General features: G+C 42.9%; 3 protein-coding genes across 3 annotated transcripts; all 3 read left to right on the forward strand.

Annotated features, from left to right (window-relative positions):
- Positions 1–4,633: 4,633 nt before the first annotated feature.
- On the forward strand, positions 4,634–5,584 carry PHALS_07892 (pseudouridine synthase; the record flags this gene model as incomplete). Its single annotated transcript, XM_024721437.1, has 1 exon — positions 4,634–5,584. The coding sequence occupies one exon, from the start codon at positions 4,634–4,636 to the stop codon at positions 5,582–5,584; it is 951 nt and encodes a 316-aa protein (XP_024586536.1).
- A 94-nt stretch (positions 5,585–5,678) lies between these two features.
- PHALS_07893 (FOG: Ankyrin repeat) lies at positions 5,679–11,006 on the forward strand (the record flags this gene model as incomplete). Its single annotated transcript, XM_024721438.1, has 1 exon — positions 5,679–11,006. One exon carries the CDS (start codon positions 5,679–5,681, stop codon positions 11,004–11,006), a length of 5,328 nt encoding a protein of 1,775 aa, XP_024586537.1.
- Positions 11,007–12,921: 1,915 nt separating this feature from the next.
- On the forward strand, positions 12,922–15,111 carry PHALS_07894 (uncharacterized protein; the record flags this gene model as incomplete). Its single annotated transcript, XM_024721439.1, has 2 exons — positions 12,922–12,992; positions 13,050–15,111. The coding sequence occupies 2 exons, from the start codon at positions 12,922–12,924 to the stop codon at positions 15,109–15,111; spliced, it is 2,133 nt and encodes a 710-aa protein (XP_024586538.1).
- Positions 15,112–16,332: the final 1,221 nt, after the last annotated feature.

Here is a 16,332-nt window from a genome sequence, read left to right on the forward strand (position 1 = left end):
GGCGCTGCCAAAAAGCGCTTGCGCTACTCCCCGCTACCGCCTGTCGATGCAAAGAACTGCATCCGTATGAGGATCCCAGCTGAACGTTTAACAGCTGAGCGTAACATAGACGACCCTTAAAGGCGGATTACCAGCCAGAACTATGGCGTAAATACTTACACTTGGGTTGTTTGAGGGGCTTTGCCCGCATTCCTCATCAAAGTACTGGGTTCGTCTGCACGTCAGAAAAAGCGCTTCGGTGCCTTGAGGGTGTTACACTTAAGTATACGATACGTTACTAACCTTACGAAAGTATTCACTTTTTGACAAGCTGTATTCTGTTGATCTTCAACGCCTTCCGTTCAACGTGCCCGATCGCGACATCTACAACTGGTTTGTGAATCGTGACGCACGACCTGTTCTCATCACGGCGAATCATGATCACGACATGCTCAATTCGAGAGCTCGTACTATATACTAGACTTCAATGCAGTCTCATGCCCACCTGGCTTGTTTGAACCGGACGGGTAACCCATGCGAAAAATCTACTTCGACGTAAACGACAAGCCATGTTTCGATCAGAATCGTTTTCACAAGCACAATTACATACGCCCGCCGACACTTCGCCCATCCGCACGCAAGCCGTCCGATGTATGTATGCTGGGGGGAGAAACAGTACACGCACCTGCTGCTGTCCCAACGCATGCGGACTCTACACCTGGCTCGGCGACACTGGACCAGTCTCCTGTCCTGGTAAAATCAGATGTCGCCTTGGGATCTTTTCTTCCTTCAGTGTTGCAATCGCCGTCGGACAAGCCGTGTAGTACAACACCAGTTGGTGTGCCATCTACGACGGCTCACCGCAGCCCATCTGCACCACGATCGGCCAGACCTCGGACTCATACAGTAATCCCTGGTATGGTGTCTACTGATGCGCCTGGATGGAAGGTGGTACAGTACTCACAGTATGGTGTTCTTGACGGCAATGGAGCCAAGTTTATCGAGCCAGGAACGCCTGTTCCGTGCGACCTGGCTATTGACAATCATGACTCGTCTGCCTTGAGCTATTCATCGCCAGTGCATCCCAACCACTATGAAGTGTTGCGGACGGCTATGATACCTCGTTGCCACCAGACGTTGATTTGTGTATAGACGAATCGTAAGAATGTGAAGAGATTCACGGTTCCACAACAGACACTTCTCTGGTTCCCATGTCTTCAACCGTGCTCTCAAACAAGCGCGCCGGATGCCGCTTAAAGTCGAGCAAGCGACTCCAGCGGAACTCGACAAAATAATAGTCGAGTTTATCGCAACTGACGTGCTTAGCTACACATCGCATGAAGATGCGTTGGCGACTATTTAAGCGCAGCCGGCGTGCTTTCGCCAGCCATTCATGATCTCTCTTCAACAGCAGCAACACCTTGTGACAGATCATGCGATCTATCGCACTATATGTGCTCAACCAGCCTAGACCAGACAACCGGACGATTTCTTGTCCCGGTTAAGCTCTCGTTTTGGTGATACACCACCTAATCCCGATGCGATACTGGAGGCAATTATCCCGGATGAAGCGGTATGCTGGTTGTCACTGCGCATTAAGCGACTTGTTCTTGATGATTTTCGCGCCGTCTAACTATTTCGATTTATTGATGGTACAAGCCTTGCTTGCTTCCGCAGTAGCTGGCTCCGAAGAGGATTCGACATGCTCCATTTTTACTATGGATCGACCTTATTTTGATGGGGATTGCTCGTACAGATGTTGCCAAACATCTTCGTGGTCACATCACCACACCTCCAAATGTTTTCGCAGCGCTAAAGTACCTTAGCGACCTGGAGTTATCTACTACGGTTGAGACCGCGTTTTCATATTTGATACGCCCTCAACTCTAAAGAGGCTTGGCCTTAAAAGAAATTTCGCTCGACATGAATGGAATGAACAAACCTTCGCTCACTATGTATGAGCGACTTCTCTCTGCGTATCTGCTGGATGCGTTTCAAGAGATGAATTTCACTAAAGAAGAAATAGATTCAAATCAACGAGCACTTTGTACATGAAGCGGATTCTGGAACACGCTGCTTTTGGTCTCATTCTACGTCCCCAACATTTAACGGGCGCCATGGAGTGGGACTAGTGTTGTTTTCTTCCTCTCTATTTGGAGAGGTTATTGATATCACGGCTAGCGTCTACAAACAACAACTGTGCATGCGTTACTTGCTACTTCAAGCAACTTGAGGAGGCGATTTGATGTACTTACACGTAGTGTATGCACCTGATGAACCCATGTTTCGTGGAACTATCTTTCAAGCTCTTCCTATTCACTTTGAGGCAGTGGACCGCGAGGTGGATACGGTTGACAGTATTAGACACATTGTTGTTTGTGATTTCAATATTATGGATGATTACGGCTGCAAATCGGCCTCGTCTCAGATGAGGCCGAGACGAACTAGACGAATGGCTTGGAAAACTGGGTTTAGTTGACACCTGGCGCTTCATGAACCCAGACTTACGGGACTATACCAGTCCTTCGCGTAAAAACCGGTTAGATTACTGTTTTGTTACGCTGACCTACTTCTTATAGGCTGCGCTTTGTTCAGCAGATGCAATGGGTATAATCATGTGATGGCTTTCCAGTTGCGTCAGCTGAAAGATGCTGAGAGAAACTATTATGCTAGTCATAAGGAGCTACTTGTAATGATTTATGCCTTCTACGAGTGGACACGTAACCGCTTGGCTCAAAACATTCTGTGATCGACACGAATCAATCATGGCTATACACAGCGACGACGTCGACATATTTTTCACATAAAATTGCAGGAGCGTTTTTCCTTCTGTTGAGTATACGTTTGAAGCTAGTATAAGCCGTGTCGGCTTAATGTGATGGTACATGCGCTTTTTTGTCGGCCCGAATATGAATTGTCGCATGTCACGATGGCGACGTCGATGAATTGATAGGGAGGCTTGTAAAGCGTACGAGTCAGACATGTAATCACAGCACGTGCTGTGCTGATGAAAGCTACAGAAATGACGGGGTTTAAGTATTTTGATGCCCCATTTTTGCAGCGCTGGTGGCATGTCTGTACATTTTCTCATCAAGGTTTGCGGTGTTACAGCACTGACCCAAATGACATGCAGTGGCTGTTGATACCTATAGTGCATTTTACTACACGAAGCACAAGATACCGTATGAGGTGGTCATTCGAAAAGAACAAACATATTTTATAGTGCGATTTAGGTATTGGTAGCTCAATATGCTTGAGTATGCAAGCGCGTACGTGCTCAAGTGTGATAATGTCAACTGGTTAAAATCTAATACGACGCCTCCTTTGGCCAGCCTATTGGTAACGGCAAAGTGCTGATAGCCCATCGGCTGGATTTTTTTTTGGTCTCACAAAAAAACGCGTCTGATCATACCAGTATTGTGGTAAGTGTGGACGACTGAGCAACATGGCTTATGTCTTTGCTGTCAGCGAATATGTGACCGATGAGGGTACATCCAAGCTGTTCTTCGCCATTTTCTTTTGCCGACGTGGCTTTCTAGTGTACATTGCATCGGATTGCTATCCCCGCTTTGTAGCAAAATTCTCGCCACCGGGTTGGACATGTAAAACAACGATTATCCACAAAGTATGGTCGATAGGAGTTCGGTAATCGCTGTGTCGAGGACATTCGTCGGAGCACTTGCGCGGAGAATTTGCGGTGCTGGAGCAAGTAACCCACACTTATTGAGCTTGCGCTGAAAAATACATGCATCTACAAGCTTTACCCCGTCATATATAAAAGATTGGCAGATTCCTTGGTGCATTTGACTCAGCCCAGGGGGGTGCTGTTTTTTTGCTGTCGATCTAATACGACTTGCTGGTATCAACTCGACCACATCTGCAACAAAGTAATGCACCTTTCGTCGCAGCGCACTTTTTTCTAGTGTGAGGGAACCAACCTTGCAGTTGAAATATTTGGTCAGTAGCTGTTACAGCTTTCTAATGGAGACGAGCAAGGTTATGTTGGAGAGAAGCTGAGTTGATGTGTTGTCATCCTTTTCATTATTTACACTTTGCAAAGTCAAGCATAAGATGATGCGCTACGCGGGCGTCCAACTTGCTGAAATCGTGATAAGGCGGTAGAGGAAGTGCGTTTTCCTCATCCATCATGCGATTTAAGTTTGAAATTCAGCGCCACTATCACCAGCTTTTTGTATCCAAGTTTTATTCCTATGGAGCATGGCTTTTCCCAGCTGCTGCTGCGTTATGCGCAGATATAAGGTACTGGAGTAGGATAGCCAGCGATTTGAGAAAGCGCACGCGGAGCGACTTTTTCGTGCTCGTTTGCTCTGGTGTGAGCGGAAGGCCCACATGCATAGAATGTCGGAGTTTCCAACCAACTTCGTAAGGCTCAAAACCTTAATCACGACGTGAATTAAGCAAGTGTCGGCGTGAAACATTTGCAATAGAGCAAGCTGGTCTCCTTACGAATTATAAAAGATAGAAAATGGATAAATTTTACTTTCAGTCTGAAAAGAGCAGATGTATGCTTGATACAACAGAGCGAGTTAACCTCATGTTTAAGCGCGCTTTCTATGCAAAATATGTGTTGTTACACAACTCTAGCTCGGTAAAAGTCAATATTTTACATTCTGATCATTTCGTGAGATATCACATGTGGATACAAGAGCAACGTTGGGTACGGCACATTGTACGAGCGCAGGACCAAGAGCTTCGTCTGGACCGTTGGTTGCGTCTTCAATTTCCAAATCTACCACAAAGTTTCTTGCAAAACCAATTGCGCAAGCGCAAGATTCAATTACAGCCATTCACATCGACTTTCCAACGAACTCGGGCCAACACATTCCTCGTTGAAGGCTATGTGATTGCTATCGATGCTCATCTCTTTCATTCCAAATTCCAACCTTCTATCGGACATCATTACAACCAAAAGATGCCACAAAAGAAGTTAAATTTGCACAAAACACGACTACAACAGCTGAAACAAAGCGTCGTATACCAAGACACACAGTTTATAATGCTTGACAAACCACATGGACTGGCAGTACATGACGGCTCGGCATTGACTGAATCTTTAACGCACTATCTGCCATACATTGCAGAGTCTTTGAGTGATTATAAGGAACAACAACATTTGAAATTAGTCCATCGATTAGACAAGGAGACGTCCGGTCTGCTTGTACTCGCACGCTCTCGACTTGCAGCTGCCAAGTTCTCGGAATTATTACGATGTGGTCGTGTATTGAAAACGTATGAGGCGCTGGTTGCTCAAAAGTCGACAACACGTGCGAGTTTGATCGAATTTGAGGGACAAAACCTTGATGCTCCTATAAATGGCAAGTCCGCAAGTACATTAGTGGAGCGAGTATTCCAACAAATAAAACCGACTCAACCGATAGGCACGTGGCTGCAGCTCCGACCTCTTACTGGACGAAAGCATCAATTACGTGTACATTGTGCTCAGGAGCTGTGTGCACCAATCGTGGGGGATCTTAAATATGGTGGCCTTCCAGCTAATCGATTATATCTACATGCCAAACGCATTCGATTTCCAGACCCATTCACTATCGGACGAATTGTTGACGTCTCTTGTGAGATGAAGTAGAGTATAGATAGTAGAGTTCGTATTTATTTCATGAAAGGTCGTAATGCACTTAACTGCTTGAAACTCTAATTGTTGAAAGCTATTCTTCGAAATCATGAATCTAGCATTTTCAACCTCCAACGCTGTCCTCGAAGCTTCATCCCCTGTCTTATCAAGTGACGTTTTTCTTTTTGAAGACGAACGCTTAGAATGCGTTTACAAGCGTCACAAAAGTCGCTTTCAACGACAAAAAGATGCTTTTGAAACGAGTATTTGCAAGAAACCTTGGAAAGGATTTCGAAACTATAAGATGTTTCTAGAAACAAGATTACAACGTCGTAAAGTGGTATATGAATGCTGCCAGATCTTCCCAGCGTTGCATCATGCGTCCATTTGTGGAGATCGAAAGCTTGTTCACACACTTTTAAATACACCAGGCGTGTGTGAATTAGAACGTGATGCATGTGGACGAATTGCACTACATCACGCTGTAATTACTGAGCGATTTAAGATTGTAAAAATGTTATTGCGACGTCGAGATGGGAGGCTACAAGTCCATACTCGAGACAATTCATATCGGACACCACTGCATTATGTACTAGAGAAATTCCCAACGTTAGCTCGGCAGACTTCTAGGACACACATGGATACGAATGTTATGACATTAAGGAGTAAACGCAATCGACGACTTTGGAAGCTAGCGGATCATATGCTGGAAATGTTTTGTCAAGAGGTTGTAGCAAATGTTGGTGAAAAAGGTGAGGACAGTATCAAAGCATTGGATATGCGCTGTCGTGGAGACTTTTGGGATTGTTGTCGCTTTGGAGACTTAAAGCGATTGGAAACGATAGTGAAGGTGTACGGGTGCACGACAAAAGACTGGAAATTGGATGCTTTAATGCGAACGCTATTGCATGAAGCTTGTGAGAATAAACAGCTACATCTTGTGTCTTATCTCATCTCAACGATTGGAATCTCCGTCCTGATACAAGATTCTGCAGGCTGCACAGCATTGCATTGTGCTGCTCGTCGAGGCTTTCTGGATATATGTCGAATGCTTCTTGGTAAATCACCATCAACTTGTAAAGATCAACTTCAAAAAACTGCTGAAGATTTAGTCCTCGTTCAAGATGTTCGAGGTCGAACTTGCTTACATTGGAGCATGCTTGGTTACTATAATTCTACTGTCCGCTCGGAGATTGCTATGCTCTTTGTGCAATCTTTTCCGGCAGTGCTACACATTTGCGACCACGATGGAATCTCACCGCTTCATCTCGCTATTTGGAAAGGCCGCGTTGAACTGGTGCAACAATTCATTGATTTAGGTGCCGATATTTGGGCTTCCAACTCGCAATCTTTGCATTATAAAGCAAAGGAGAAAGCTTCTTGGGCACCTTGTGGTATTGTGTTTCAACGTTGCTGTCTTCAGAAAGTAACGAAAGCTTTAGCAAGTGAGCCTTTTCCCAGTCAACGCGACAAGATAAAAAGACCTGAGAAGAAATTGTTGGATTGGATTCAAGTGCAGCATCCGGTCGAGGCATTATGGTATTGGACACAGCATTCAAGTAAGCATCATACGTCATCAATAGAGATGGAATGTGCGAAGATGAAAGGTGAAGATAAAAAGGATGAACCATTGAATAGAGAAAACGAGTGGGGATGTCGGAAATATGGTGGACACTGTCACCAGTGCCAACTCTCTTCATGCGATAATATGACTCGATCCCTCTTTCTCTCAACAAATCAATGCGAACATGATCCTTTGACTCCTTTGCTACTTGCTTTGCGTATGTGCGCGCTAAAGTATGAATCGAAATCAACATATAACGATCGAGTGGCGATCACTTCGCTGCTGCTCATGAACGGTGCATCTCCTGACCAAATCTATGATGACGAAAGAGCTCGTGATAATATCATGGAATGTAGTCATTCGGCTCTAGATGAAGGGCTTCGATTTTCGCTTTGGTGTCCAAATATCATATCAATCTTGCGTCAGCATGGTGCCGAGCAACTTAGTATTCATAGGCTTTTGGACTGGTGTTTCTCGATACCTGCAACGATGCCAAAAGAGGCTGAAACGATACTTTTGCAATTGAGTGAGATTGAGCATGTTGCCTATAATTCTGAATTTCTAACGATGCTATTCCTTCAAACCCATTTTGTCATCTTGTGCAAGTTTTGGTTAATCAAACGTCGAAACTTTTTAAATCAAATGCCGGAAGCTAAATGGACGGGGTATGACCACAATTTGATTCAAGGCGATTCACCATGGAAATGTATACATCACACCATGAAGAGTTGGGAGAATTCAAGAGCCAGACTCGATGGAATGGGAAAGATCAGTAGTGAACATCTCAAATTCATGTGCTCACCAACGACTTTGGATCTCTGTAATCATTCTGACAATGGTCACTGTGCATTGGATCTCCTCGAATATTGTTTGGGCTTAGTCCTTCGGCAAAGAGTCAATAAAGATGTTCAAGCTAGAAACGATACAATGTTAATGAAAGAGCACGATGATATCGTACTGCTAAGTATTGACAAGCTGCTTGAGTATTGGAAACGGAACAAGGAATATGATGAGAGATGGATTCAATTTAAGGCGACAAGCTGGCTGAAACTGCTTGTATTGCGAGGAGACTTTACTTGTGCGTTAGTTGTTCTGAAAACATGTAAGCCTTTAAATATTCTGCTGGATAGGGTGTTTGCATTTTACTCGGCATCAAGAGGCTTTCAAACTCGTAATCAAGATCAGCAGCTGGATCAGAACCACGAATTCATAAACGAATGTGCCGTAAAATTACTGATTGAAGACTCGGTCCAAGTTGAAGCGAAGTATGTGAATGGTTTAGATTCAACAAGCGTTGCTTCTGCACGATCAATTGTGTACTTGTGCGCTTTAAATCTCGCATTAGATCTTGTAAAAAGATGCTTTGATATTACATATCAAGAAGATCCTTTTGAAGAAACAGGTGATACCTTTTCAGCGATAAGAAAGCTACGAGTTGGGGGTAAGACAATGGTGCAGTGGATTGTCGTACATGATCGTTGCGACATCATGCTGTGGCTGCTTAAGCGTCTTCCATCTGGAATTGAGCGTAGTATGTGTTGGAGCGACTTTGTTGGTGTAGCAATGCACAACAGTCACAAGAATTTGGTGGGAAAGTTGTTCTCTAACGTCTCAGAAGAATATCTTTTTAGTCTAGATGAAAATGACAGAAAAACCTTGGTATCGACCTTGATAGTAAAAGGTGCTATCCCGACAAATTCGGTGAATATTATGAAGCGCTTACTAAAGATCTATATCGAATGTGATGTTCATAGTGGAAAGCACAAAGATTCTGGCATCTTTGCAATGACAGGTATGCTACACTGTATTGCACGCTGGAATGCAGTTGAAATTGCCAAATTTTGTGTCTCTGAAATGAATCAGTCTCAAGTTTGGCATCACTTTTTCAGTCAAGAGATCAATTGCTGTCAAAACAAAGACGAATGTACCCCGTTAGAACTTTGTCGACTATTCGGACATCGTCACTTGTATCAATTCCTTTTTTCTCAAATTTCAATTAGAACCGACATGAGATTAGCTATCGACATTCCATCATCCAAAAAGAGTTTCATGAACCGTGCTTTGAAAAAAAAGCTTGATCTCATGGGTCTTTTTCGAAATATCATTGAATTAAATGGAATCACGACAACTAGATCTTCAATACAACCGAAAGCATACGAGAATTCTACCGGGTACAAACGTTATCTCGTTCTCAACGATCCTTGGCTTTCTGCAGTGAGTAACAACCAAGTCTCGCACTTGCAAGCATTATCACTAGTGCAACGTCAACCAAGCGTTTCAATGCAAGACCTTCTTTTATGTGCAATCAAAGCTTGTTCAATTGATGCATTCACTTGGATCCTCGAAACTTATGCACCTATTATGACATATTTGAACGAAAACGAAAGTATCGAGTGTTTGTATACTGCTGCAAAACATCCAAGCAGTATGTATACCAAAATGACGTTAATGCTACTTAAAGCACAATTTTGTTCTGGTCGATTATCCGGCGATGGAACAAATGTACCGTTACTACACCGTGCTGCATGTTTTACGAATGTTACTGCAGCAAGGGAAATCATGTCGATGCTGCTTGAGAGAGCAGATTGTGACGTAAATGCGCTTGATGCATTCGGAAATACTGCAGTATCGTATGCTATTGCCGCAGGATGTATCGACAATGCGTGCTTTCTCATTCAGAATTTAAAGTGTCGACTAGAAGGAGAATACGAAGGTCAGGCGTGTTTCTACTATACACTACATTTGGTTCCTTCTTTTGCGTGGCGCACATTAATACAGCACATACTTGTGACCAAACGATCGCGTGCATATCTTCACTGCGATGGTGATGGTGAATCTTGTGGCTGCAAAAGTTTTGAATACGCAGTGTGTGCAGTATCACAAGTGTGTACCTTTTGTGGTCATGAAGCGCCAAATCATCGCATTTTACCATATCCATCGTGGTTTCGAGATCAGTACGATACCTATCGTGCTGCAATATCGCCACAAAGACGCTTAAGCTCCATCTCGGACGACTATACTAGCGAAAGGGACCATCTTAATAATAGATTTGAAGTCGCTAGTGTTGAAGATGAAGAAATGCTACTGGAAAATGAATGTGGACGACTTAATGTCAACTTGTTGAAGCGAATTACGGCAATTCGATTTTCTGACCTTCTCCATGCTAGTGGGCTGTACATTGCCTGTGCAAACGAGCAAGAAGTTATTGACCAAAGTAGAAATGAGAATTTGGTGTATGAGAGCGGTGACAGCTTTCACCTGTTAGAAGAAGATTTGAATTTGATACATGAGGAATCGATGGTGCAAAAGTCGACATTTTGTGTAAAATTCCAGCGACCTTATGGTGGCGATACGGATAATGAACACAATCGACAGCTAACTGGTCCTTGGTGGTTGCAACAGGAGCTAGGGATGGTCCATCCTTCACATTGTCGTTGTCAGACATTTGCATTTGTGATTAATCCGACTCAACTTGTTCATCTTGTGATCTCTCGGTGGCTCCGCCAAATAGCAAATAGTCGCATGCAGCAGACAATAAGTAGCGACATTGTAAACATGACAGAGGGTGCAAGTATAACTATTCAGTCAGCGTTTGGAATCTGGCGATATATTGCCCAGCAATCTCCACACGAAGCTGCGACGCCAACTCTGAAACTACTCAAAAGCATTTTGTTTTACTGGCGGCATGGTAAGCAGTTTGTAGCGTTCCAACGCTGGAAACACCACCGAAATAGCGCGGAATTTGCACACCATCAGCTTGTTACACGATTGGAAGAGATCGCTATTGGGATGCGACAAAATCGATTTTTGAAGCTGCAGCTACGTCAGCAGCAGCTTATTGATGACACTCGATTACTTCGATTGTCACTATAACAAGGAATTGAACAGCATATTGTATACAACTATTTATGATCAATAGAGAGTAAAATTTTATCACATAATATTTTGGAAAGATGCTTTGATTTCTTCAAAAATGAAGAAGTGTAAAGTCTTTTGCTTCTAGAGATGTAGATGCAAGAAATAGACAAACACGTGTCATGACAATGTTCGAGTAATTTCAACGTCGCATGGGTGTGTTATGCTTGCTAACCTTGTCTATTCTATAATGTGACGAATATATCAAAACTTTCTAATAAACAACCCACGTTTATTCTCATAGTTCTGTTGACTTATAAATATTGACATGTATATATATATACAAAACAACAGCCGTTACAATGCAGATATAGCCTTTACTTTACTGAATGAAACACGTTAGCGGTGGGCTGAACGAGAAGTAAACTGATTCATAAATACAAAAGAGTTACCCTTTCTATCACAATAGATCGGTCCTTTATTACTCTGCAAAGGGTATAAACATAATGAAAGGGGATGATGACACAAAGATAACGCTTTCACCTCGTATGCTCTTGTGCAATCAAACGGTGTTTGCAACTTGAATGATATTTTATAGTTTGGCTGGGATCATCTTTTTCGCTTGGCATGAATCAAAGCTTTACTTATCTCCGTTGATGCTGGCTTCGCTCTAGTCTTAGCGTAACTCCACGAATATTCAAGCAGAAACAGGTTTTGTACGGCTGCTTGAGTGCACTTTTGGAGATTGTGGAGATTGCAGTCGCAGCTTAAATGCGCGAGTGAAAATATATGCGTTGGTATTAAAAATGGCGCGAAAGCTAGCTGCCTCGGCACCATTCATTCACATGCGCTCCGTTCGCTTCACCCTTATCCATTATTCTTTTCGACATTACGCTTACGACCTACTCCCCCTTTCAAGCTTATGTGGTTGATTATTCTGCCAAATTTGCGGAAACATCAAAAACGAAAAGTCGTGCGCAATTCGCATATGAAACGGCTGATCAAGGATCAGGCCTTGTATGATTGTGCCTTGCAAGCATTTGAATGCCTCGACGTCATAGTATAGTGATCTTCATTACCGCGTTAAATGTCTGTATTTCTAATAATTTGTAAGCAAATAGACATGACTTAGCGCTGATGCTCGAAATGGGATAAATTCAGAGGCCAAAAGTGATAAAAATATTAGGAGCAAATCGTCATCTTCGATCCATCAGCCTTCGCCCACACACAACATGGCTCATTAATGGCATTCAAGAAATTGTAGAGTTTCATTCAGTCTTTGAGTTAACACGAAGAGCTTAACAACGAGGCTTATAAATCAGCAACCATACGCACAACGCATCTACAGACGCTATGCACTGTCAGATTTGCACATGCTCCGGCTTTTCGGCGATATGCAAAGAAAAGGATGCTGGTAGATGCACTGTGAAAGCATTAATTCTCAAAGATGGTATGATCTACAGCAATGACAGTGACGAACAAAATTTAAGGAGAATCAAAAATACAAGGGTTTCTAGCTTACTGCATAGCTTTATCTCTTTCTCCTCGGAATAAGGTCGCTTAATAAACCCTAGCAATGTACGATTTCTAACTATAGCTGTCTTATGTTGAGAAATTCTACCATTGATAAATCATACGCTATAATACTAAGAATCGCAAGTACTGTGGTATCGTAAGTAGATCGTCTAGTGTAAAAGCTGAGCATTTCAACACCTAGACGACTTGATTTACGTGCACTTGTATCGATGATAAAACTTATTTTCATTTCAATAAAAAGTAAGTCAAATGGTCGATGAGATTATTATTTGGTTTGAATCGACCAATTTACGCGAAGGTGTTTCCATACTTAGATGCTTCCATATTTAGAAAAAAATAATTGAGTTATTATTTATTGTGCGCTTAATTGAAGATTTACCAGTAGATCAGAAAACCCATGTCGGAAAGGCTAAGACCGAATGCTGTCTCGGAAGTTGTTGAGCTTTCGTATTGGACCTTTGCATTATGGTGGATGTTTCTATTTGGCATTCATGTGATTACTTGTATTTATACTGCTTTATACAGCTACTCATATTGGGTGTTAAAGCACACGTATCTGAACAATTATCTTGAAGACTATGAAATTGGTTTACCACCACCGTACTACCGTGGAATCGCCATTATTCACGCTTTAATGTCTGCACTTCATGCAATATGTATTTTTTTGATGCTAGGTGGATCGATATGGCAGCGATCTCTTGCCTTTACTCCGTGGGCAAGTTGTCAGGCAAAAGAAGAGAATGACGATGTAAGCTCAACACGAAATAGCTCGTTTGTCGCTCGAAGTATTACAAGAATCTACTCTACAATATCGGATCGTCATGGTCTATTTGGGGTCAATGGAATGCATTTTCATATTCTACTCATTCTTCGAGAAATCATCGAGACAGGCTTGCAAACTTATCAGGCGTATCGCATGAGCCAATTGTTACCAAATGTGCTGCTTAATCGCTTCTTTGTTCTTATGTTAGCAATAAATTGCTGGTCATCAGTTGTAGTCTACTCAATCTTTTTAAAATGGGATGAAGCGTCTAGACGCTTTACGTGTATTTTCTTGGATTGTGTTCTTGACCTCATTGCATGTATGGGTGTGGAGCTCATGATTGTCTTACGTTATGCAAAAGACTACGATTTGGAGATGCGAGGGTTTTGGGATTATACGTGGCAAGATGGTGAGTGGGCTGCGCGAGCTCTGAATGAGTTCCGGTTGGTTTTCGTCGTTTCATGGACAGATCTTGCAAGTCGAGTTGTATTCGCATTAGGCTTGCTACTTACGACAACGAATATGAAGGAATTACTGCAACGACATGCAGACCACACAACTACTCCAATGAGTTCTTCAGGTGCTGGTACGATAAAGGGTCAGATTTTGGGGAGCACACTATGTAAAGTTGTCCCCACATCGCCCAATTTGAAAGCAGAAACATCGACACTGAAAGACGAACAGTGTAAGATGACGCTTCTTGTTGAATCTAAGGACACTTATCGTGGTACCAAGCTACGTACTCAATGTGCGCGATTCATGCTGCGTGCGGCCCATTTACTCTTTGGAATATGGGGCATTCTGGTGCTAGGGCTTCACATTCATGCATCAGTGCAGCCAACGCTCCGTCAATGCTTACTTCAAGTACGTCCGTGGGCAACTTCACGTCCATACTGTTATTTAGTCGGTCTAGATTGTCATACATTGGAAATTTCAGGTCGAATCGAAGAGGTTGAGAAAGTATGGAGTGAATTCGACAGCTCTAGTGTCGTTCAGCTCCTCATTTGCCATTGTCCAGCGTTAAGTATGCCATCATTAATCAGCGAATTCCACAAACTCCATGGCGTGAAGGTATACAATACGACGATTGTCGAATGGAATGAATCTGCTGCATTTACAAGCATGAATCATCCTGACATTCTCTCACTTTACATTGTACGCGTCAATATGACGAACGGTGTTTTGCCTCCCGGTTTTCAATCGATTGATTTTCCCTCGAATCTCTTTGACATTGCACTTTGTGTCACAAATTTGCGAATGATTCCGGACGACTTGGACTCGAAATGGCCTCGAACTGCAACACTTTTGATTGAGTACAGTCAGCTCACGAGTGTCTATCCAGTGCTGTTGCGTCTTGAGCCCAAATACTTGGCTCTAACCGGCAATCCCATTACAGACGTTCCGGCCGAGGTGTTTGAAATTCCTGGCCTCCGAACGTTGGGACTTGCAGATTTAAACATTACTGAGCTACCTCGTTATGTAAACCCTGTTTCGACACTAAACTCAATATTTCTAGAGAACACGAGTATTTCGTTCTTTTGGCCATGGATAGATGATCTCATTACAACCGAGTCCTTCGGTGTCCTCGTACCTATCAATTCTCCTTACTGCATCGATTATCTCAAGATTTTTGACGGCACTGCGGACACGTTTAGCAGTCCTCCATCCCCCGAACACGCGTCGATTTTAATGGATCCTTCCCAAGCCATTGGAACATGGAATATCGTATGCGATGGAGCCAGCGCTGTCAACACATATTATTACATCACCCTTGACGACGAGATTATCGCGATAAGTCCTCCTCCCGCATTGATCAGGCCTTAAAAAGTCAAACGTTTTATAAAAAAATACAATGTCTGAGCCTTGGTTCTTGTGCTCGTGTGCCAATGAAGTAATGGCTGTATAAACGTCAGATATTACAGAGTAAGTATAGTTCCAGAACAAATATCTTGTTGACCTTCAATTATTATGAAATGCCAGCTATAATCTGCATTCAGTAGAGAGGCATTCCTCGGCTAATTTAACATCTACTGACATCCTCGAAATTGGAGCGATTCGATGTAAAACTCTTCATTGTAAACTAGAAAAAGGTGTTTGCTTATCTGATCACGAGCTTGGAGTCGATGTCTGCCACATATAAATGCTAAACTCGAATTCATTTAATTCCTACAAATGTTTTCGAATAATAACTTAACCGATGTGGTTCCGTCTGACTATCTGTTTGCGGGTGTGACATATCCAATCTGGTACCGAGCACTTTATAAAATGTTTACCAAAACTTCTTTCTAAAGCGTCGATTTCTACCCGGTACAACGAATATTGGCAGGGGCAAAACACCCTGTCGAGAACAGCTTTGCTGTATCCTCGCCAGTTGCATTATCGCTGAGCGAAATGATGAACTTGTAAAGATGAGACAAAAACCCAAATGAATATATTTAGGTCTTTAGTTTGCTAACATTGTACGACATCTAAGCCTGTCTCTCTAGATCCTTCTAGAAGCTTCTTGAAGTAATCTCAATTATCTAGACCAATGAAGGACTACCATTATGTCCGTAACCAGCATCCGTTATTATGATAGTAATTGTAAACATGGTCGTAATCCTTGTGACGTCATCCACATGCCGTTCAGCGGTGTAAACTTAACACTCCCACTCACCGCTAATATTGAGTGTGCTTTGTTGTTGACCTGGTCTTGATGCCTGTTGCCTCTCGCAGAAACTTGAACATCTTGGTCCCAAGTACCTTGGTGAGCATATCTGCAAGCTAACGCTTTGTATCGATGTAGCCAATCCTGAGTAATCCATTCTAAATGTTCTCCCGAATAAAGTGATGTCTAATGTCCGCGTGTTTGTACGTGGTAGCCCGCATTGTTTGCCAAAGCTATCGCACCTTGATTGTCTTCCCATACTTGCGTGCCTCCCACTTGTTCTTGACCCTTGTCCTTGCGCATTGCGCGCGTCAAAAAATCTTCTTGTGCGCACAAGCTTAGTGCCATATACTCTGCTTCTGCGGAACCTAGTGTGACGATTCTCTGATACTTAGACT

Source organism: Plasmopara halstedii (assembly GCF_900000015.1).
Source record: "Plasmopara halstedii genome assembly, contig: Scaffold_3120, whole genome shotgun sequence".
NCBI lineage: Eukaryota > Oomycota > Peronosporomycetes > Peronosporales > Peronosporaceae > Plasmopara > Plasmopara halstedii.